At 52.5% G+C, this 20,314-nt stretch overlaps 1 protein-coding gene across 1 annotated transcript in view; it reads left to right on the forward strand.

The window, feature by feature from the left end:
- RRM1 (ribonucleotide reductase catalytic subunit M1) overlaps positions 1–20,314 on the forward strand; it is a 36,789-nt gene that overhangs the window by 9,759 nt on the left and 6,716 nt on the right. The window contains exons 2-8 of the mRNA XM_088453867.1: positions 3,952–4,040; positions 6,083–6,260; positions 9,789–9,889; positions 10,337–10,396; positions 10,491–10,530; positions 14,753–14,915; positions 16,397–16,538. Of these exons, the coding sequence (XP_088309993.1) occupies positions 3,952–4,040; positions 6,083–6,260; positions 9,789–9,889; positions 10,337–10,396; positions 10,491–10,530; positions 14,753–14,915; positions 16,397–16,538 (773 nt within the window). The remainder of the gene's footprint in view (positions 1–3,951; positions 4,041–6,082; positions 6,261–9,788; positions 9,890–10,336; positions 10,397–10,490; positions 10,531–14,752; positions 14,916–16,396; positions 16,539–20,314) is intronic.

Here is a 20,314-nt window from a genome sequence, read left to right on the forward strand (position 1 = left end):
TGACACCCCCTGACCAGGCTCAGCACCATGCACGTCATCAAGAGAGGTGAGACCTCCTAATACCTCCCTGACACCCCCTGACCAGGCTCAGCACCATGCACGTCATCAAGAGAGGTGAGACCCCCCTAATACCTCCCTGACACCCCCTGACCAGGCTCAGCACCATGCACGTCATCAAGAGAGGTGAGACCTCCTAATACCTCCCTGACACCCCCTGACCAGGCTCAGCACCATGCACGTCATCAAGAGAGGTGAGACCCCCCTAATACCTCCCTGACACCCCCTGACCAGGCTCAGCACCATGCACGTCATCAAGAGAGGTGAGACCCCCCTAATACCTCCCTGACACCCCCTGACCAGGCTCAGCACCATGCACGTCATCAAGAGAGGTGAGACCCCCCTAATACCTCCCTGACACCCCCTGACCAGGCTCAGCACCATGCACGTCATCAAGAGAGGTGAGACCCCCCTAATACCTCCCTGACACCCCCTGACCAGGCTCAGCACCATGCACGTCATCAAGAGAGGTGAGACCCCCCTAATACCTCCCTGACACCCCCTGACCAGGCTCAGCACCATGCACGTCATCAAGAGAGGTGAGACCCCCCTAATACCTCCCTGACACCCCCTGACCAGGCTCAGCACCATGCACGTCATCAAGAGAGGTGAGACCCCCCTAATACCTCCCTGACACCCCCTGACCAGGCTCAGCACCATGCACGTCATCAAGAGAGGTGAGACCCCCCTAATACCTCCCTGACACCCCCTGACCCGGCTCAGCACCATGCACGTCATCAAGAGAGGTGAGACCCCCCTAATACCTCCCTGACACCCCCTGACCCGGCTCAGCACCATGCACGTCATCGAGAGGTGAGACCCCCCTAATTCCTCCCTGACACCCCCTGACCCGGCTCAGCACCATGCACGTCATCGAGAGGTGAGACCCCCCTAATACCTCCCTGACACCCCCTGACCAGGCTCAGCACCATGCATGTCATCAAGAGAGGTGAGACCCCCCTAATACCTCCCTGACACCCCCTGACCAGGCTCAGCACCATGCACGTCATCAAGAGAGGTGAGACCCCCCTAATACCTCCCTGACACCCCCTGACCAGGCTCAGCACCATGCACGTCATCAAGAGAGGTGAGACCCCCCTAATACCTCCCTGACACCCCCTGACCAGGCTCAGCACCATGCACGTCATCAAGAGAGGTGAGACCCCCCTAATACCTCCCTGACACCCCCTGACCAGGCTCAGCACCATGCACGTCATCAAGAGAGGTGAGACCCCCCTAATACCTCCCTGACACCCCCTGACCAGGCTCAGCACCATGCACGTCATCAAGAGAGGTGAGACCCCCCTAATACCTCCCTGACACCCCCTGACCAGGCTCAGCACCATGCACGTCATCAAGAGAGGTGAGACCTCCCTGACAACCCCTGACCCGGCTCAGCACCATGCACGTCATAGAGAGGTGAGACCCCCCCTAATACCTCCCTGACACCCCCTGACCCGGCTCAGCACCATGCACGTCATCAAGAGAGGTGAGACCCCCTAATACCTCCCTGACACCCCCTGACCAGGCTCAGCACCATGCACGTCTTCAATAGAGGTGAGACCTCCCTAATACCTCCCTGACACCCCCTGACCCGGCTCAGCACCATGAACGTCATCAAGAGAGGTGTGACCCCCTAATACCTCCCTGACACCCCCTGACCAGGCTCAGCACCATGCACGTCATCAAGAGAGGTGAGACCCCCCTAATACCTCCCTACACCCCCTGACCAGGCTCAGCACCATGCACGTCATCAAGAGAGGTGAGACCTCCCTGACACCCCCTGACCCGGCTCTGCACCATGCACGTTATCAAGAGAGGTGAGACCCCCCCAATACCTCCCTGACACCCCCTGACCCGGCTCAGCACCATGCACGTCATCAAGAGAGGTGAGACCCCCCTAATACCTCCCTGACACCCTCTGCCCCGGCTCAGCACCATGCACGTCATCAAGAGAGGTGAGACCTCCCTGACACCCCCTGACCCGGCTCTGCACCATGCACGTTATCAAGAGAGGTGAGACCCCCCCTAATACTTTCCTGACACCCCGTGACACGGCTCAGAACCATGCACGTCATCAAGAGAGGTGAGACCCCCCTAATACGTCCCTGACACCACCTGACTCGGCTCAGCACCATGCACGTCATCAAGAGGTGAGACCTCCCTGACAACCCCTGACCCGGCTCAGCACCATGCACGTCATAGAGAGGTGAGACCCCCCGTAATACCTCCCTGACACCCCCTGACCCGGCTCTGCACCATGCACGTCATCGAGAGGTGAGACCCCCCTAATACCTCCCTGACACCCCCTGACCCGGCTCAGCACCATGCACGTCATCAAGAGAGGTGAGACCTCCCTGACACCCCCTGACCCGGCTCTGCACCATGCACGTTATCAAGAGAGGTGAGACCCCCCCTAATACTTTCCTGACACCCCGTGACCCGGCTCAGAACCATGCACGTCATCAAGAGAGGTGAGACCCCCCTAATACGTCCCTGACACCACCTGACTCGGCTCAGCACCATGCACGTCATCGAGAGGTGAGACCTCCCTGACAACCCCTGACCCGGCTCAGCACCATGCACGTCATAGAGAGGTGAGACCCCCCCTAATACCTCCCTGACACCCCCTGACCCGGCTCAGCACCATGCACGTCATCAAGAGAGGTGAGACCCCCTAATACCTCCCTGACACCCCCTGACCAGGCTCAGCACCATGCACGTCATCAAGAGAGGTGAGACCCCCCTAATACCTCCCTGACACCCCCTGACCCGGCTCAGCACCATGCACGTCATCAAGAGAGGTGAGACCCCCCTAATACCTCCCTGACACCCCCTTGACCCGGCTCAGCACCATGCACGTCATCAAGAGAGGTGAGACCTCCCTGACACCCCCTGACCCGGCTCTGCACCATGCACGTTATCAAGAGAGGTGAGACCCCCCTAATACCTCCCTGACCCCCCCTGACCCGGCTCAGCACCATGCACGTCATTGAGAGGTGAGACCCCCCCTAATACCTCCCTGACACCCCCTGACCCAGCTCAGCTCCATGCACGTCATCGAGAGAGGTGAGACCCCCCTTATACCTCCCTGACACCCCCTGACCCGGCTCAGCACCATGCACGTCATCAAGAGAGGTGAGACCTCCCTGACACCCCCTGACCCGGCTCTGCACCATGCACGTTATCAAGAGAGGTGAGACCCCCCTAATACCTCCCTGACACCCCGTGACCCGGCTCAGCACCATGCACGTCATTAAGAGAGGTGAGACCCCCCCTAATACCTCCCTGACACCCCCTGACCCGGCTCAGTACCATGCACGTCATCAAGAGAGGTGAGACCCCCCTAATACCTCTCTGACACCCCCTGACCCGGCTCCACACCATGCACGTCGTCAAGAAAGGTGAGACCCCCCTATTACCTCTCGACACCTCCTGACCCGGCTCAGAACCATGCACTTCATCAAGAGAGGTGAGACACCCCTAATACCTCTCTGACACCCCTTGACCAGGCTCAGCACCATGCACGTTATCAAGAGAGGTGAGACCCCCTAATATGCTGGAATATGCCCTCTCGCTCTGTGCTTCTACCACTTGTAGGTTCTCTGACAGAGCAGATCCTGATGTAGTGGATGGGTTAGAGGAGAGACTAGTTGTTTTTTCCCAGTGACATCCTTGAGCCTTAATCCCCATCACTACAAACTATACAGACTGACAATTAGACAGAGGTTTGTGATATTTACTGACTCCGTCTGCTAATACTGTGTCCTCCCCCATCGGTCTCATATAGGGTGATGGTCACTGTATATGGTAGGATAAACCTGCTCGGTATTACTCAGACTATCCTGGGTGTCTCGTGTGATCGGATAATGGATACGCTGTGTTTTCCTGCAGATGGGAGGCAGGAGCGTGTTATGTTTGATAAGATCACATCGCGGATCCAGAAATTGTGCTATGGACTTAACGGAGACTTTGTGGATCCGGTAAGTGTGTGTGTGCGCTGGGAGGTGTGTGTGCTGGGATGTGCGAGGTGTTTCTTTTCCAGGCTGAAGGGCTCACACTCATCGTGTTAATGGAAACTAGAAATTGTCACGATAATTAATTGTAAATTCACTTGTTCCTTTTATTTTGGAGGTAGTCAAAGTGGGGGCTATTCAATTGTTTTAGCACGCCCTATTGCCCGTCACTTTAGAAGGGGCGATATTCATTTGTTCCGCTGCTGGGTGCCCACTCCTTTTGCGCAAGTTGCTTTATGAGGCTAAACAAGGCCTATTTAGGTGCATCTAAACCCGCCTAAAATATTGTGTGCGAAAAGCCCAAATTTAGTACATTCCTGCTCACCTCCTCCAAGGCGCTAAGGCGATGGGAGCATAGGAGGGCTGGGGTTAGAGGATGGGAGGGCTGGGCTTAGGCGATGGGAGCGTAGGAGTGCTGGGGTTAGGCGATGGGAGGGCTGGGGTTAGGCTATGTCAGCAGGCGGTTAGGATTAGGCTACAGAGTGAGGGAGGTGGTTAGGCTACAGGGGGGGGTCTATGATGGCGGGAGGGAGAGCACTTTATGACCACGTCAGAGATGTATTAGGGAGGGTTGTAAGGGGGACCGTGAGTACTTATATTCAGGATACGGAGGCAGGGCAGGGATTTGCGTAGTTGCTGCAGGATGTAGGATGGTTTGTAGAGGGAAATGATGGGTGGGTTGAAAGCCAATAGCAGAAGGTTGCAGAAGACAAGGCTGGAGCAGATGAGAGCGGATGAAGGGACAGTTTGGCAATGGTTTGACAAAGGAGGTGACAAGACTGTAGTCCTCCATCATGCAGACCCTCATGGTGAGGGAGATGGCAGGGCGTCAGGCTGGGGACATTGTTGGTAAGAGCGGGGGCTGGGAGTGGATGAGTTAGGGTTTGGCCCTACTGAGCTGTAGTTATACATTGTCCTTCCTCCGCTTGGCTGTGCAGAGCCTCATTCAGGGCTTTAAAAGTATTAATATCCCCATTCTGGGTTTTCTTTCCCCCGGGTGCCCCCAGGACATGGAGCTTCTCTCAGCTCTGCAATGGCAGCTGGTGGTCATCCTCCTACACGGTCAGCAGCGTTGTACTGTCTGAGAAGTGGAGCTGCTGAGGCGCCGCTCCTCCTGGTGATAAGATGGATGCAGCACCGGAGACGGCGCATACTGGGTGCGGCATGGGATGTGACCCCCCCTTCTCCTAAGGCTTGCACAGAGTGGGGAGCAATGGCTACTGCTTGTGTTACACAAAAACAACCCAGCATACAACATATTAACAGTATGCCTGCCCCCACACTAGGCTTGCTTCCATTGTATGGGGGCGTCCTCAGTAACGTAGTGGCGGGTTTCATGCTGGGCGCTGATGGGAGGTGCAGACCTCGTGGCATCATATCTTCTTCTCTTCCTCTTCGGAGAGTCCCAGCTGCAGTATCTAGAGCTGGGGTGGGCTTCTCTCTGCTGCTGGGGTCTCTGGATTGTGAGCTCTATAGCTATAATGTTTCTCCTGTTATCTGTGATACAGTCTGGTAATGGGAGTAATTGCCGGCCTGGGCTGGTGTTTCTTCATCAGTAACTTTTTGTGCATGTTTAAAACGTTATTCAGATTGCCCAATGCCCGGTGCAGTGTCCACTATCAATGTCTTACGGCAGCTGGCAGGCGCACGTGTCTGCGCCATTAACCAGCGGTCTGACAGGCGCACTCTGTATATAATCCCTGGCAGTGTCTGTTCCTGAGCTTGTGCAGAACTTTCTTTTGTGTTTCCTGTGGATGATTTTCTGTACCCCCAGAGGCCCCAGATGGAGCCAGAGGACACGTAAGAGTAATTATCCCGTTACAGCTCGGTACCAGCAGGCTCCAGTCACATTGGGATATTTTGTACTGGTTTCCATGTCTTCAGTTATTGCCCATTAAAGCTGCGTTCTCCCGTCTCAGTGATGCCCATCGCATAGTGTTCTAGGATCTGTTTTCATTGTCCTATTCTGCTGCCTGTTAATGGTGCCCTTTGTACTAAACCATTTGTAGGCTCAGATCACGATGAAAGTCATCCAGGGACTGTACAGCGGCGTCACCACAGTGGAACTGGACACTCTGGCAGCGGAAACTGCGGCCACACTAACCACCAAACACCCGGATTACGCCATTCTGGCCGCACGGATCGCAGTCTCCAATCTCCACAAGGAAACAAAGAAAATATTCAGCGGTGTGTATAGTAATGTCGTGTCCTGGGCACGCGGGTAGCCAGGTGCCCCACATTCAGCGGTGTGTATAGTAATGTGTCCTGGGCACGCGGATAGCCAGGTGCCCCATATTCAAGTGTGTGTGTATAGTATTGTGTCCTGGGCACGCGGGTGGCCAGGTGCCCCACATACAGCGGTGTATATAGTAATGTGTCCTGGGCACGCGGGTAGCCAGGTGCCCCACATTCAGCGGTGTGTATAGTAATGTTGTGTCCTGGGCACGCGGGTAGCCAGGTGCCCCACATTCAGCGGTGTGTATAGTAATGTGTCCTGGGCACGCGGGTAGCCAGGTGCCCCACATTCAGCGGTGTGTATAGTAATGTTGTGTCCTGGGCACACGGGTAGCCAGGTGCCCCACAGTCAGCGGTGTGTGTATAGTAATGTGTCCTGGGCACGCGGATAGCCAGGTGCCCCACAGTCAGCGGTGTGTGTATAGTAATGTGTCCTGGGCACGCGGGTAGCCAGGTGCCCCACATTCAGCGGTGTGTATAGTAATGTTGTGTCCTGGGCACGCGGGTAGCCAGGTGCCCCACATTCAGCGGTGTGTATAGTAATGTTGTGTCCTGGGCACGCGGGTAGCCAGGTGCCCCACATTCAGCGGTGTGTATAGTAATGTGTCCTAGGCACACAGGTAGCCAGGTGCCCCACATTCAGCGGTGTGTGTATAGTAATGTATCCTGGGCACGCGGGTAGCCAGGTGCCCCACATTCAGCGGTGTGTATAGTAATGTTGTGTCCTGGGCACGCGGGTAGCCAGGTGCCTCACATTCAGCAGTGTATATAGTAATGTGTCCTGGGCACGCGGGTAGCCAGGTGCCCCACATTCAGCGGTGTGTGCATAGTAGTGTGTCCTGGGCACGCGGGTAGCCAGGTGCCTCACATTCAGCGGTGTGTATAGTAATGTGTCCTGGGCACACGGGTAGCCAGGTGCCCCACAGTCAGCGGTGTGTATAGTAATGTGTCCTGGGCACGCGGGTAGCCAGGTGCCCCATATTCAGCGGTGTGTGTATAGTAATGTTGTGTCCTGGGCACGCAGGTAGCCAGGTGCCCCACATTCAGCGGTGTGTATAGTAATGTGTCCTGGGCACGCGGGTAGCCAGGTGCCCCATATTCATCTGTGTGTATAGTAGTGTGTCCTGGGCACGCGGGTAGCCAGGTGCCCCATATTCAGCGGTGTGTGTATAGTAATGTTATGTCCTGGGCACGCGGGTAGCCAGGTGCCCCACATTCAGCGGTGTGTGTATAGTAATGTTATGGCCTGGGCACGCAGGTAGCCAGGTGCCCCACATTCAGCGGTGTGTATAGTAATGTTATGTCCTGGGCACGCAGGTATAGACAGGTTTTCTTACAAAGTGGACTCTGGGAATCCAGTGGGAGAATTTATGTGTAACTGGTAAAATAGAAACAGATCTGAAACAGGTCTCTCTCACACACGTGTCCGGCTTCTGTCCCCAGCTATAACACGTCACTGCTCTCTGTATATGAGGGAATCGCAGAGCAGTGCACAGGTCTCTCACACACTTGTCCGTCTTCTATCCCCAGCTAACACGTCACTGCTCTCTGTATAAGGGAATCGCAGAGCAGTGCACAGGTCTCTCACACGCGTGTCCGGCTTCTATCCCCAGCTAACACGTCACTGCTCTCTGTATATGAGGGAATAGCAGAGCAGTGCACAGGTCTCTCACACACGTGTCCGGCTTCTGTCCCCAGCTATAACACGTCACTGCTCTCTGTATATGAGGGAATAGCAGAGCACTGCACAGGTCTCTCACACACGTGTCCGTCTTCTATCCCCAGCTAACACGTCACTGCTCTCTGTATAAGGGAATCGCAGAGCAGTGCACAGGTCTCTCACATGCGTGTCCGGCTTCTATCCCCAGCTAACACGTCACTGCTCTCTGTATATGAGGGAATAGTAGAGCGGTGCACAGGTCTCTCTCACACACGTGTCCGTCTTCTGTCCCCAGCTATAACACGTCACTGCTCTCTGTATATGAGGGAATAGCAGAGCAGTGCACAGGTCTCTCACACACGTGTCCGGCTTCTGTCCCCAGCTATAACACGTCACTGCTCTCTGTATATGAGGGAATAGCAGAGCACTGCAAAGGTCCCTCACACACGTGTCCGGCTTCTGTCCCCAGCTATAACACGTCACTGCTCTCTGTATATGAGGGAATCGCAGAGCAGTGCACAGGTCTCTCACACACGTGTCCGTCTTCTATCCCCAGCTAACACGTCACTGCTCTCTGTATAAGGGAATCGCAGAGCAGTGCACAGGTCTCTCACACGCGTGTCCGGCTTCTATCCCCAGCTAACACGTCACTGCTCTCTGTATATGAGGGAATAGCAGAGCAGTGCACAGGTCTCTCACACACGTGTCCGGCTTCTGTCCCCAGCTATAACACGTCACTGCTCTCTGTATATGAGGGAATAGCAGAGCACTGCACAGGTCTCTCACACACGTGTCCGTCTTCTATCCCCAGCTAACACGTCACTGCTCTCTGTATAAGGGAATCGCAGAGCAGTGCACAGGTCTCTCACATGCGTGTCCGGCTTCTATCCCCAGCTAACACGTCACTGCTCTCTGTATATGAGGGAATAGCAGAGCAGTGCACAGGTCTCTCACACACGTGTCCGTCTTCTGTCCCCAGCTATAACACGTCACTGCTCTCTGTATATGAGGGAATAGTAGAGCGGTGCACAGGTCTCTCTCACACACGTGTCCGTCTTCTGTCCCCAGCTATAACACGTCACTGCTCTCTGTATATGAGGGAATAGCAGAGCAGTGCACAGGTCTCTCACACACGTGTCCGGCTTCTGTCCCCAGCTATAACACGTCACTGCTCTCTGTATATGAGGGAATAGCAGAGCAGTGCACAGGTCTCTCACACACGTGTCCGGCTTCTGTCCCCAGCTAACACGTCACTGCTCTCTGTATATGAGGGAATAGCAGAGCAGTGCACAGGTCTCTCACACACGTGTTCGGCTTCTATCCCCAGCTAACACGTCACTGCTCTCTGTATATGAGGGAATAGCAGAGCAGTGCACAGGTCTCTCTCACACGTGTCCGGCTTCTATCCCCAGCTAACACGTCACTGCTCTCTGTATATGAGGGAATAGCAGAGCAGTGCACAGGTCTCTCACACACGTGTCCGGCTTCTGTCCTCAGCTATAACACGTCACTGCTCTCTGTATATGAGGGAATAGCAGAGCAGTGCACAGGTCTCTCACACACGTGTCCGGCTTCTGTCCCCAGCTATAACACGTCACTGCTCTCTGTATATGAGGGAATAGCAGAGCAGTGCACAGGTCTCTCTCACACACGTGTCCGGCTTCTATCCCCAGCTAACACGTCACTGCTCTCTGTATATGAGGGAATAGCAGAGCATTGCACAAGTCTCTCTCACACACGTGTCCGGCTTCTATCCCCAGCTAACACGTCACTGTTACATGTATCTGTATAGTGCTGACATGAGAGGTCTCTGCTTGCAGATGTGATGGAAGATCTGTATAATTATGTGAACCCTCTGAACGGACTACACTCCCCGATGGTTTCCAAAGAGACTCTGGACATCGTGCTGGCCAATAAAGACGTAGGTCTGCTATATCGGGGGTAATAATGGCGGCTGAATGTAATGTATTACCCTTGTGTGGGTTACATGAAGCCCCTTATGGCGATCCGCTCATTAGAATAATTACAGGGTGTATGGGTGACTGCGGGGGGAAGTTACTGGATCTGTGACTGTAATTGTGGGGTCACTATGGGTCGCCATTATATGCAGCGTTTATATGTAGCTATGACCAACACGTGTGAGAGGGGATGACCATTGTGAAATGCCCCATGGGGATCGATGAGTTCGTACATTGGGGGATGGGCAGTTCTGTCACATGACTCTGGGTGTCGCTACTTATATGAGAACCCATCAGGGCGCTGTCCTGTAGATGTGAGAGGGGCTTCAGCTGTCTCATGGGGGGGGGGGGGGCTCAGCGTGCAGCTCTTACATGTGGCCAGTTATCTATCACTGTTCTATCTTCCTCAGCGCCTTAACTCCTCCATCATCTACGACAGAGACTTCTCCTACAACTTCTTTGGCTTTAAGGTAAGCCCTGGCATTGCTGGGTGTCTGTACAATGACTGCAGGAACTCTCCGTGTAATGTGGCTCTTCCTCAGCTCACTCACGTTTCTCTTTCAGACTCTAGAACGCTCCTATTTGCTGAAAATCAACGGGAAAGGTAACTGACGTTCTCTGTCTGCGCGTTGTACTCGGCGGTCTCCCCGCTTCTCGCGGTGTAGGCTGCTGGTAGGGTGTTTGTGGTGAAAGCGTAGAATAGAGAGAATGCAGAGCCAGGTACACAGGATTTCCCATGTTTGTCTCTAACTTGCTATTAAATGGTTTCTGTAATAAGTATAATTTTCCCTACCTATTACCCAGAGCAGGGGTGGTAAATGGGTATAAATATGGTGTAATGCTGCTGTGCAGGGGGTAATACAGGACCCCCCACTCACACCGAGCTGTCTGACGCCTGGAAGTTCTGTACGTTCCGCGTCTTTGTCAGCAGCACATTCATCATCTTCACATGAAAGCAAATGGTAAACGATGTCGTTTACAAAATAAGACCCCCGTTATGACTGAGGTCTCCCTACTGCTGTACAATGGGCAGCGCTGAGTCGGGGACGTTTAATGCCGTTACCATGGTCTCGTCCCCTTTTCCAGATTTTGCTTCTCCATAATCTTCGCCCACTTGTTGGGAATTCTCTCCCATCTTACATATAATCTATTGATTTTCAATTGGTAAAACCTCATTGCAGGACTATTAGTCTGGGGTCAGAGGGATCTGTGAGCACAGAAAGAACACATTGAAGTTTTGTGTGAACTGTTTTAAGGGATGTTGGTTCTCCCACTAGAAAGCGGGGAGGGCGTCTTCAGTATGCGTACTCCCGGAGAGGGGGTGTGACCTTGTGATACGCCTCCAATTTTGTCACACTTGGGGGCGTGCCCAGCACTTTGGAGGCCATGTGGAACATTTCAGAAGGACATAAGAAGCTTCACGAGTGGTAATTAAGACAATTAGCTTAACGAAGACCTGGACTTTGATCTAAGAACTCTAGATAGACCTATACTTAAGAGGATCAATCATACAAAGATATCAATAGACATTTTTATAGCAGTTTCCATCTATGTATTTAGTACTAATATAATATATGTAGCTATGATACAAGGTTTGTTTTACCATTTGTTGGCTATTGTGTAGTTTTGCTGCTATTTGGGAAGAACCCCTCCCCCCCTATATAATGAGCAGTGGGTAATGTTATATATACGGTTTAGCGTGGATCAGTGCAGCCACTGTGGGGTGTTGGGAACGACAGCTGGGCTGAAGAGGGTGTAATAGGGTGTGAGGTGGGTGTAGGCGGAGAGAGTAGATCAGTCATCCTCACCTGTAGGATCAGGGAAGAGAGTGATCAATTCTCTGGCTGAGGTAGAGGAAGCAGTTTCATGTCTGCTCTGTCTTGTCCTAGCAGGGAGCCAGGTCATGGGCACTGATAGTAACCAGTGGGAGGTGGAGAAGCAAAATCAAACCATTATTTTAATTGTTTCTTGAATGAAATAATTGAGGTGGAATGAGGCTGATATAGGAGAGGAGGAGGATGGTTGTTACATCCCTCAGGCTGATAAGAGAGGAGGATGGTGGTGGTTGTTACTCCCTGAGGGTGATATAGGAGAGGATGATGGTGGTGGTTGTTACATCCCTGAGGCTGATATAGGAGAGGAGGAGGATGGTTGTTACATCCCTGAGGCTGATATAGGAGAGGATGATGGCAGTGGTTGTTACATCCCTGAGGCTGATGTAGGAGAGGAGGATGGTGGTGGTTGTTACATCCCTCAGGCTGATGTAGGAGAGGAGGATGGTGGTGGTTGTTACATCCCTGAGGCTGATATAGGAGAGGAGGAGGATGGTTGTTACATCCCTGAGGGTGATATAGGAGAGGATGATGATGGTGGTTGTTACATCCCTGAGGCTGATGTAGGAGAGGAGAAGGATGGTGGTGGTTGTTACATCCCTGAGGCTGATGTAGGCGAGGAGGATGGTGGTTGTTACATCCCTGAGGCTGATGTAGGCGAGGAGGATGGTGGTGGTTGTTACATCCCTGAGGCTGATGTAGGAGAGGAGGATGGTGGTGGTTGTTACATCCCTGAGGCTGATGTAGGAGAGGAGGATGGTGGTGGTTGTTACATCCCTGAGGCTGATGTAGGAGAGGAGGATGGTGGTGGTTGTTACATCCCTGAGGCTGATGTAGGAGAGGAGGATGGTGGTGGTTGTTACATCCCTGAGGCTGATGTAGGAGAGGAGGAGGATGGTGGTGGTTGTTACATCCCTGAGGCTGATGTGTAGGAGAGGAGGATTTTGGTGGTTACATCCCTGAGGCTGATGTAGGAGAGGAGGAGGAGGATGGTTGTTACATCCCTGAGGCTGATATAGGAGAGGAGGATGATGGTTGTTACTTCCCTGAGGGTGATATAGGAGAGGAGGAGGATGGTGGTGGTTACATCCCTGAGGGTGATGTAGGAGAGGAGGATGGTGGTGGTTACATCCCTGAGGGTGATGTAGGAGAGGAGGATGGTGGTGGTGGTTACATCCCTGAGGCTGATGTGTAGGAGAGGAGGAGGAGAATGGTGGTGGTTACATCCCTGAGGCTGATGTAGGAGAGGAGGATGGTGGTGGTTACATCCCTGAGGCTGATGTAGGAGAGGAGGATGGTGGTGGTGGTTACATCCCTGAGGCTGATGTGTAGGAGAGGAGGAGGAGAATGGTGGTGGTTACATCCCTGAGGCTGATGTAGGAGAGGAGGATGGTGGTGGTTACATCCCTGAGGCTGATGTAGGAGAGGAGGATGGTGGTGGTTACATCCCTGAGGCTGATGTAGGAGAGGAGGATGGTGGTGGTTACATCCCTGAGGCTGATAGAGGAGAGGAGGAGGAGGAGGATGGTTGTTACATCCCTGAGGCTGATGTAGGAGAGGAGGAGGATGGTTGTTACATCCCTGAGGGTGATATAGGAGAGGATGATGGTGGTGGTTGTTACATACCTGAGGCTGATGTAGGAGGGGATGATGGTGTTGGTTACATACCTGAGGCTGATGTAGGAGAGGATGATTGTTGTTACATCCCTGAGGCTGATGTAGGAGAAGATGATGGTTGTTACATCCCTGAGGCTGATGTAGGAGAGGATGATGATGGTGGTGGTTGTTACATCCCTGAGGCTGATGTAGGAGAGGATGAGGATGGTTGTTACATCCCTGAGGCTGATGTGTAGGAGAGGAGGATGGTGGTTGTTACATCCCTGAGGCTTATGTAGGAGAGGAGGATGGTGGTGGTTGTTACATCCATGAGGCTGATGTAGGAGAGGAGGGGGAGGATGGTTGTTACATCCCTGAGGGTGATGTAGGAGAGGAGGAGGATGGTGGTGGTTGTTACATCCCTGAGGCTGATGTGTAGGAGAGGAGGAGGAGGATGGTTGTTACATCCCTGAGGCTGATGTGTAGGAGAGGAGGAGGAGGAGGATGGTTGTTACATCCCTGAGGCTGATGTAGGAGAGGAGGATGGTGGTGGTAGGAGAGGAGGAGGAGGATGGTTGTTACATCCCTGAGGGTGATGTAGGAGAGGAGGATGGTGGTGGTTGTTACATCCCTGAGGCTGATGTGTAGGAGAGGAGGATGGTGGTGGTTACATCCCTGAGGCTGATGTAGGAGAGGATGGTGGTTGTTACATCCCTGAGGCTGATGTGTAGGAGAGGAGGAGGAGGATGGTGGTTGTTACATCCCTGAGGGTGAAGTAGGAGAGGAGGAGGAGGCAGATGGTTGTTACATCCCTGAGGGTGAAGAAAGGTGGTTTGGCCAAATAGAAGATAATTGTTAATGGAGTTACTCATCATAGTGATGTCTGTCTGCACACGTTACCGTCTATTACTGTACAGCTGAAATTCTACTCTCTATGAGGAAGAAAATTAGTAAAGTTAGTGACTGAAGTACTTTCACCCAACCGTTCCAGAGGCACTTTGTGGCCATTGCTATGAACTGAACTTTCCCCTGAGGGTGGGAAGCATTGCCACTTTGGCTGCCTCTGGGTGGGGAAGCGCGGCCGCCTCTGGGTGGGGAAGCGCGGCCGCCTCTGGGTGGGGAAGCGCGGCCGCCTCTGGGTGGGGAAGCGCGGCCGCCTCTGGGTGGGGAAGCGCGGCCGCCTCTGGGTGGGGAAGCGCGGCCGCCTCTGGGTGGGGAAGCGCGGCCGCCTCTGCTCCCTCAGATATTGCAATTTAACGGTTTCATTTGTAGTAATTTGTGCTGAGAACTTGGCATTTGGCGTTAGCATGTCTATCAGTAGGTTGTGAATCGATCTATATGCAGATTCTGTAGACCGTTCCCGTGACATATTGGTAAATACGTGCTCTCTCCTTGCAGTGGCAGAGCGTCCCCAGCACATGCTCATGAGGGTGTCTGTTGGGATTCATCAAAAGGACATAGATGCCGCCATAGAAACGTACAACCTGCTGTCTGAGAAGTGGTTCACACACGCGTCACCCACGCTCTTCAACGCCGGCACTAACCGACCCCAGCTCTCCAGGTATGTGTCCCAGCTCCCTGGGTGCGTGGCCCCAGGTCTCCAGGTATGCGTCACGGCTCCCTGGGTGCGTGGCCCCAGGTCTCTCCGGGTGTGTGGCCCTGGCAGGCCTGGGTCTCTCCGGGTGTGTGGCCCTGGGGCAGGCCTGGGTCTCTCTGGGTGTGTGGCCCTGGGGCAGGCCTGGGTCTCTCTGGGTGTGTGGCCCTGGGGCAGGCCTGGGTCTCTCTGGGTGTGTGGCCCTGGGGCAGGCCTGGGTCTCTCTGGGTGTGTGGCCCTGGGGCAGGCCTGGGTCTCTCTGGGTGTGTGGCCCTGGGGCAGGCCTGGGTCTCTCTGGGTGTGTGGCCCTGGGGCAGGCCTGGGTCTCTCTGGGTGTGTGGCCCTGGGGCAGGCCTGGGTCTCTCTGGGTGTGTGGCCCTGGGGCAGGCCTGGGTCTCTCTGGGTGTGTGGCCCTGGGGCAGGCCTGGGTCTCTCTGGGTGTGTGGCCCTGGGGCAGGCCTGGGTCTCTCTGGGTGTGTGGCCCTGGGGCAGGCCTGGGTCTCTCTGGGTGTGTGGCCCTGGGGCAGGCCTGGGTCTCTCTGGGTGTGTGGCCCTGGGGCAGGCCTGGGTCTCTCTGGGTGTGTGGCCCTGGGGCAGGCCTGGGTCTCTCTGGGTGTGTGGCCCTGGGGCAGGCCTGGGTCTCTCGGGGTGTGTGGCCCTGGGGCAGGCCTGGGTCTCTCGGGGTGTGTGGCCCTGGGGCAGGCCTGGGTCTCTCGGGGTGTGTGGCCCTGGGGCAGGCCTGGGTCTCTCGGGGTGTGTGGCCCTGGGGCAGGCCTGGGTCTCTCGGGGTGTGTGGCCCTGGGGCAGGCCTGGGTCTCTCGGGGTGTGTGGCCCTGGGGCAGGCCTGGGTCTCTCGGGGTGTGTGGCCCTGGGGCAGGCCTGGGTCTCTCTGGGTGTGTGGCCCTGGGGCAGGCCTGATTCTCTCGGGGTGTGTGGCCCTGGGGCAGGCCTGGGTCTCTCGGGGTGTGTGGCCCTGGGGCAGGCCTGGGTCTCTCGGGGTGTGTGGCCCTGGGGCAGGCCTGGGTCTCTCGGGGTGTGTGGCCCTGGCAGGGCAATAACTGTTACATGCTCTTTTGTTATATATCGCCACCCTCCGAATACAGAATGGAGGAAGGAGGTAGGAGGCCTTTCCTTATAGGCAACACAACCTTAAACGCTTTTTACCAGATGCATTAATGGCTCCGGGGTGTCGGGGCGCTGGGTTAGGGAGCCCTCTAGTGGTCATAGTGTCTCTCGGTTATATTCAGACAGCTGTGAAATGACAGGTCAGATTCTGCTGTGTCGCAGGGGGCAGTGGAGTGGTGATGTCACTTTTAATTAAATGTTCATGGCATTAATTTTATGGCGATAATCCCTTTGTGACTATATAGCTGAATAATGACACTATAACCACTAATAGCCCTTGTGAGCGTTTATCTATTATGTACTATTGCGTCCTTTCCCCCCAGCTGCTTCCTGCTCTGTATGAAGGATGACAGCATAGAAGGCATTTACGACACGTTAAAGCAATGTGCTTTGATATCCAAGTCTGCCGGTGGGATTGGCGTTGCCGTCAGCTGTATACGAGCCACTGGGAGCTATATTGCTGGGGTGAGTGTTACTTTGTATTCTGCTGTTCCTCTGTGTTCACCAGTTGGGTTACGTTGCCCGGTTGAGTACAGGCAGGTATTGGGGTCCCCGTGCATGTTGTATACTATAGTAATAGGAACGGCCTTTAACTGGTAAGCCACGCCCACTGATGGGTAAGCCTCTCTCCTGCCTGGCTTTAGAACTTCTGTAGGTGGTTAGACTGAAGGAGGGTCGCCCACTTGCCCCAGTGGATAGCTGTGAGAGGGGCCCGTAGATGGATTACTCCTCAAACAGGAAAAATCGGGATAGATGATTGCGGCAGGCATCGCACTTGCCATGCCAAAGGTTTGCTTTATACTGTAAGTACGTGACGGCCAGTGGAGCCGCACACGTTGCAGGGTAGTATGATAGCAGCTGGCAGTGTGGCACTTGGCGCACATTGCAGGGTAGTATGAAACCAGCTACAAGTGTGGCGCTTGGCGCACGTTGCAGGGTAGTATGATAGCAGCTGGCAGTGTGGCGCTTGGCGCACATTGCAGGGTAGTATGATAGCAGCTGGCAGTGTGGCACTTGGCACACGTTGCAGGGTAGTATGATAGCTGGCAGTGTGGCACTTGGCGCACGTTGCAGGGTAGTATGAAACCAGCTACAAGTGTGGCGCTTGGCGCACGTTGCAGGGTAGTATGATAGCAGCTGGCAGTGAGGCGCTTGGCTGTGCAGGAACACGGAGGTTGCGCCATTGTCCTCTGTGCGATGAACTAGTGGTAAACGCAGAAAATGGAGCAGGTAGCGTGTACACTATGTACTGTATGTAGATTATGTGCTGTATATAGATGGTAATGGCAATGTGTACACTAAGTGTACACATTACCATCTACATACAGCACATAGTGTACACATTACCATCTACATACAGCACATAGTGTACACATTCCCATCTACATACAGCACACAGTGTACACATTCCCATCTATATACAGCACATAGTGTACACATTCCCATCTACATACAGCACATAGTGTACACATTACGATCTACATACAGCACATAGTGTACACATTCCCATCTACATACAGCACACAGTGTACACATTCCCATCTATATACAGCACATAGTGTACACATTCCCATCTACATACAGCACATAGTGTACACATTACCATCTACATACAGCACATAGTGTACACATTACCATCTACATACAGCACATAGTGTACACATTACCATCTACATACAGCACATAGTGTACACATTACCATCTACATACAGTACACAGTGTACACATTCCCATCTACATACAGCACACAGTGTACACATTCCCATCTACATACAGCACATAGTGTACACATTCCCATCTACATACAGCACATAGTGTACACATTCCCATCTATATACAGCAGTGTACACATTCCCATCTACATACAGCACATAGTGTACACATTCCCATCTACATACAGCACATAGTGTACACATTCCCATCTATATACAGCACACAGTGTACACATTACCATCTACATACAGCACATAGTGTACACATTACCATCTACATACAGCACATAGTGTACACATTCCCATCTACATACAGCACACAGTGTACACATTCCCATCTACATACAGCACACAGTGTACACATTCCCATCTATATACAGCACATAGTGTACACATTCCCATCTACATACAGCACATAGTGTACACATTCCCATCTACATACAGCACATAGTGTACACATTACCATCTACATACAGCACATAGTGTACACATTACCATCTACATACAGCACATAGTGTACACATTACCATCTACATACAGTACACAGTGTACACATTCCCATCTACATACAGCACACAGTGTACACATTCCCATCTACATACAGCACATAGTGTACACATTCCCATCTACATACAGCACATAGTGTACACATTCCCATCTATATACAGCAGTGTACACATTCCCATCTACATACAGCACATAGTGTACACATTCCCATCTACATACAGCACATAGTGTACACATTCCCATCTATATACAGCACACAGTGTACACATTACCATCTACATACAGCACATAGTGTACACATTACCATCTACATACAGCACATAGTGTACACATTCCCATCTACATACAGCACACAGTGTACACATTCCCATCTATATACAGCACACAGTGTACACATTACCATCTACATACAGCACATAGTGTACACATTCCCATCTACATACAGCACATAGTGTAGGGTAGTATGATAGCTGGCAGTGTGGCACTTGGCGCACGTTGCAGGGTAGTATGAAACCAGCTACAAGTGTGGCGCTTGGCGCACGTTGCAGGGTAGTATGATAGCAGCTGGCAGTGAGGCGCTTGGCTGTGCAGGAACACGGAGGTTGCGCCATTGTCCTCTGTGCGATGAACTAGTGGTAAACGCAGAAAATGGAGCAGGTAGCGTGTACACTATGTACTGTATGTAGATTATGTGCTGTATATAGATGGTAATGGCAATGTGTACACTAAGTGTACACATTACCATCTACATACAGCACATAGTGTACACATTACCATCTACATACAGCACATAGTGTACACATTCCCATCTACATACAGCACACAGTGTACACATTCCCATCTATATACAGCACATAGTGTACACATTCCCATCTACATACAGCACATAGTGTACACATTCCCATCTACATACAGCACATAGTGTACACATTCCCATCTACATACAGCACATAGTGTACACATTCCCATCTACATACAGCACATAGTGTACACATTCCCATCTACATACAGCACACAGTGTACACATTACCAGCTACATACAGCACACAGTGTACACATTACCATCTACATACAGCACATAGTGTACACATTACCATCTACATACAGTACACAGTGTACACATTCCCATCTACATACAGCACACAGTGTACACATTCCCATCTACATACAGCACATAGTGTAGGGTAGTATGATAGCTGGCAGTGTGGCACTTGGCGCACGTTGCAGGGTAGTATGAAACCAGCTACAAGTGTGGCGCTTGGCGCACGTTGCAGGGTAGTATGATAGCAGCTGGCAGTGAGGCGCTTGGCTGTGCAGGAACACGGAGGTTGCGCCATTGTCCTCTGTGCGATGAACTAGTGGTAAACGCAGAAAATGGAGCAGGTAGCGTGTACACTATGTACTGTATGTAGATTATGTGCTGTATATAGATGGTAATGGCAATGTGTACACTAAGTGTACACATTACCATCTACATACAGCACATAGTGTACACATTACCATCTACATACAGCACATAGTGTACACATTCCCATCTACATACAGCACACAGTGTACACATTACCATCTATATACAGCACATAGTGTACACATTCCCATCTACATACAGCACATAGTGTACACATTCCCATCTACATACAGCACATAGTGTACACATTCCCATCTACATACAGCACATAGTGTACACATTCCCATCTACATACAGCACATAGTGTACACATTCCCATCTACATACAGCACATAGTGTACACATTCCCATCTACATACAGCACACAGTGTACACATTACCAGCTACATACAGCACATAGTGTACACATTCCCATCTACATACAGCACACAGTGTACACATTACCATCTATATACAGCACATAGTGTACACATTACCATCTACATACAGCACATAGTGTACACATTCCCATCTACATACAGCACATAGTAATGTGTACACTGTGTGCTGTATGTAGCTGGTAATGTGTACACTATGTGCTGTATGTAGATGGTAATGTGTACACTATGTGCTGT

This window comes from Taudactylus pleione, unplaced genomic scaffold (genome assembly GCF_031769625.1).
Source record: "Taudactylus pleione unplaced genomic scaffold, aTauple2 ptg000597l, whole genome shotgun sequence".
In the NCBI taxonomy this organism is placed as follows: domain Eukaryota; kingdom Metazoa; phylum Chordata; class Amphibia; order Anura; family Myobatrachidae; genus Taudactylus; species Taudactylus pleione.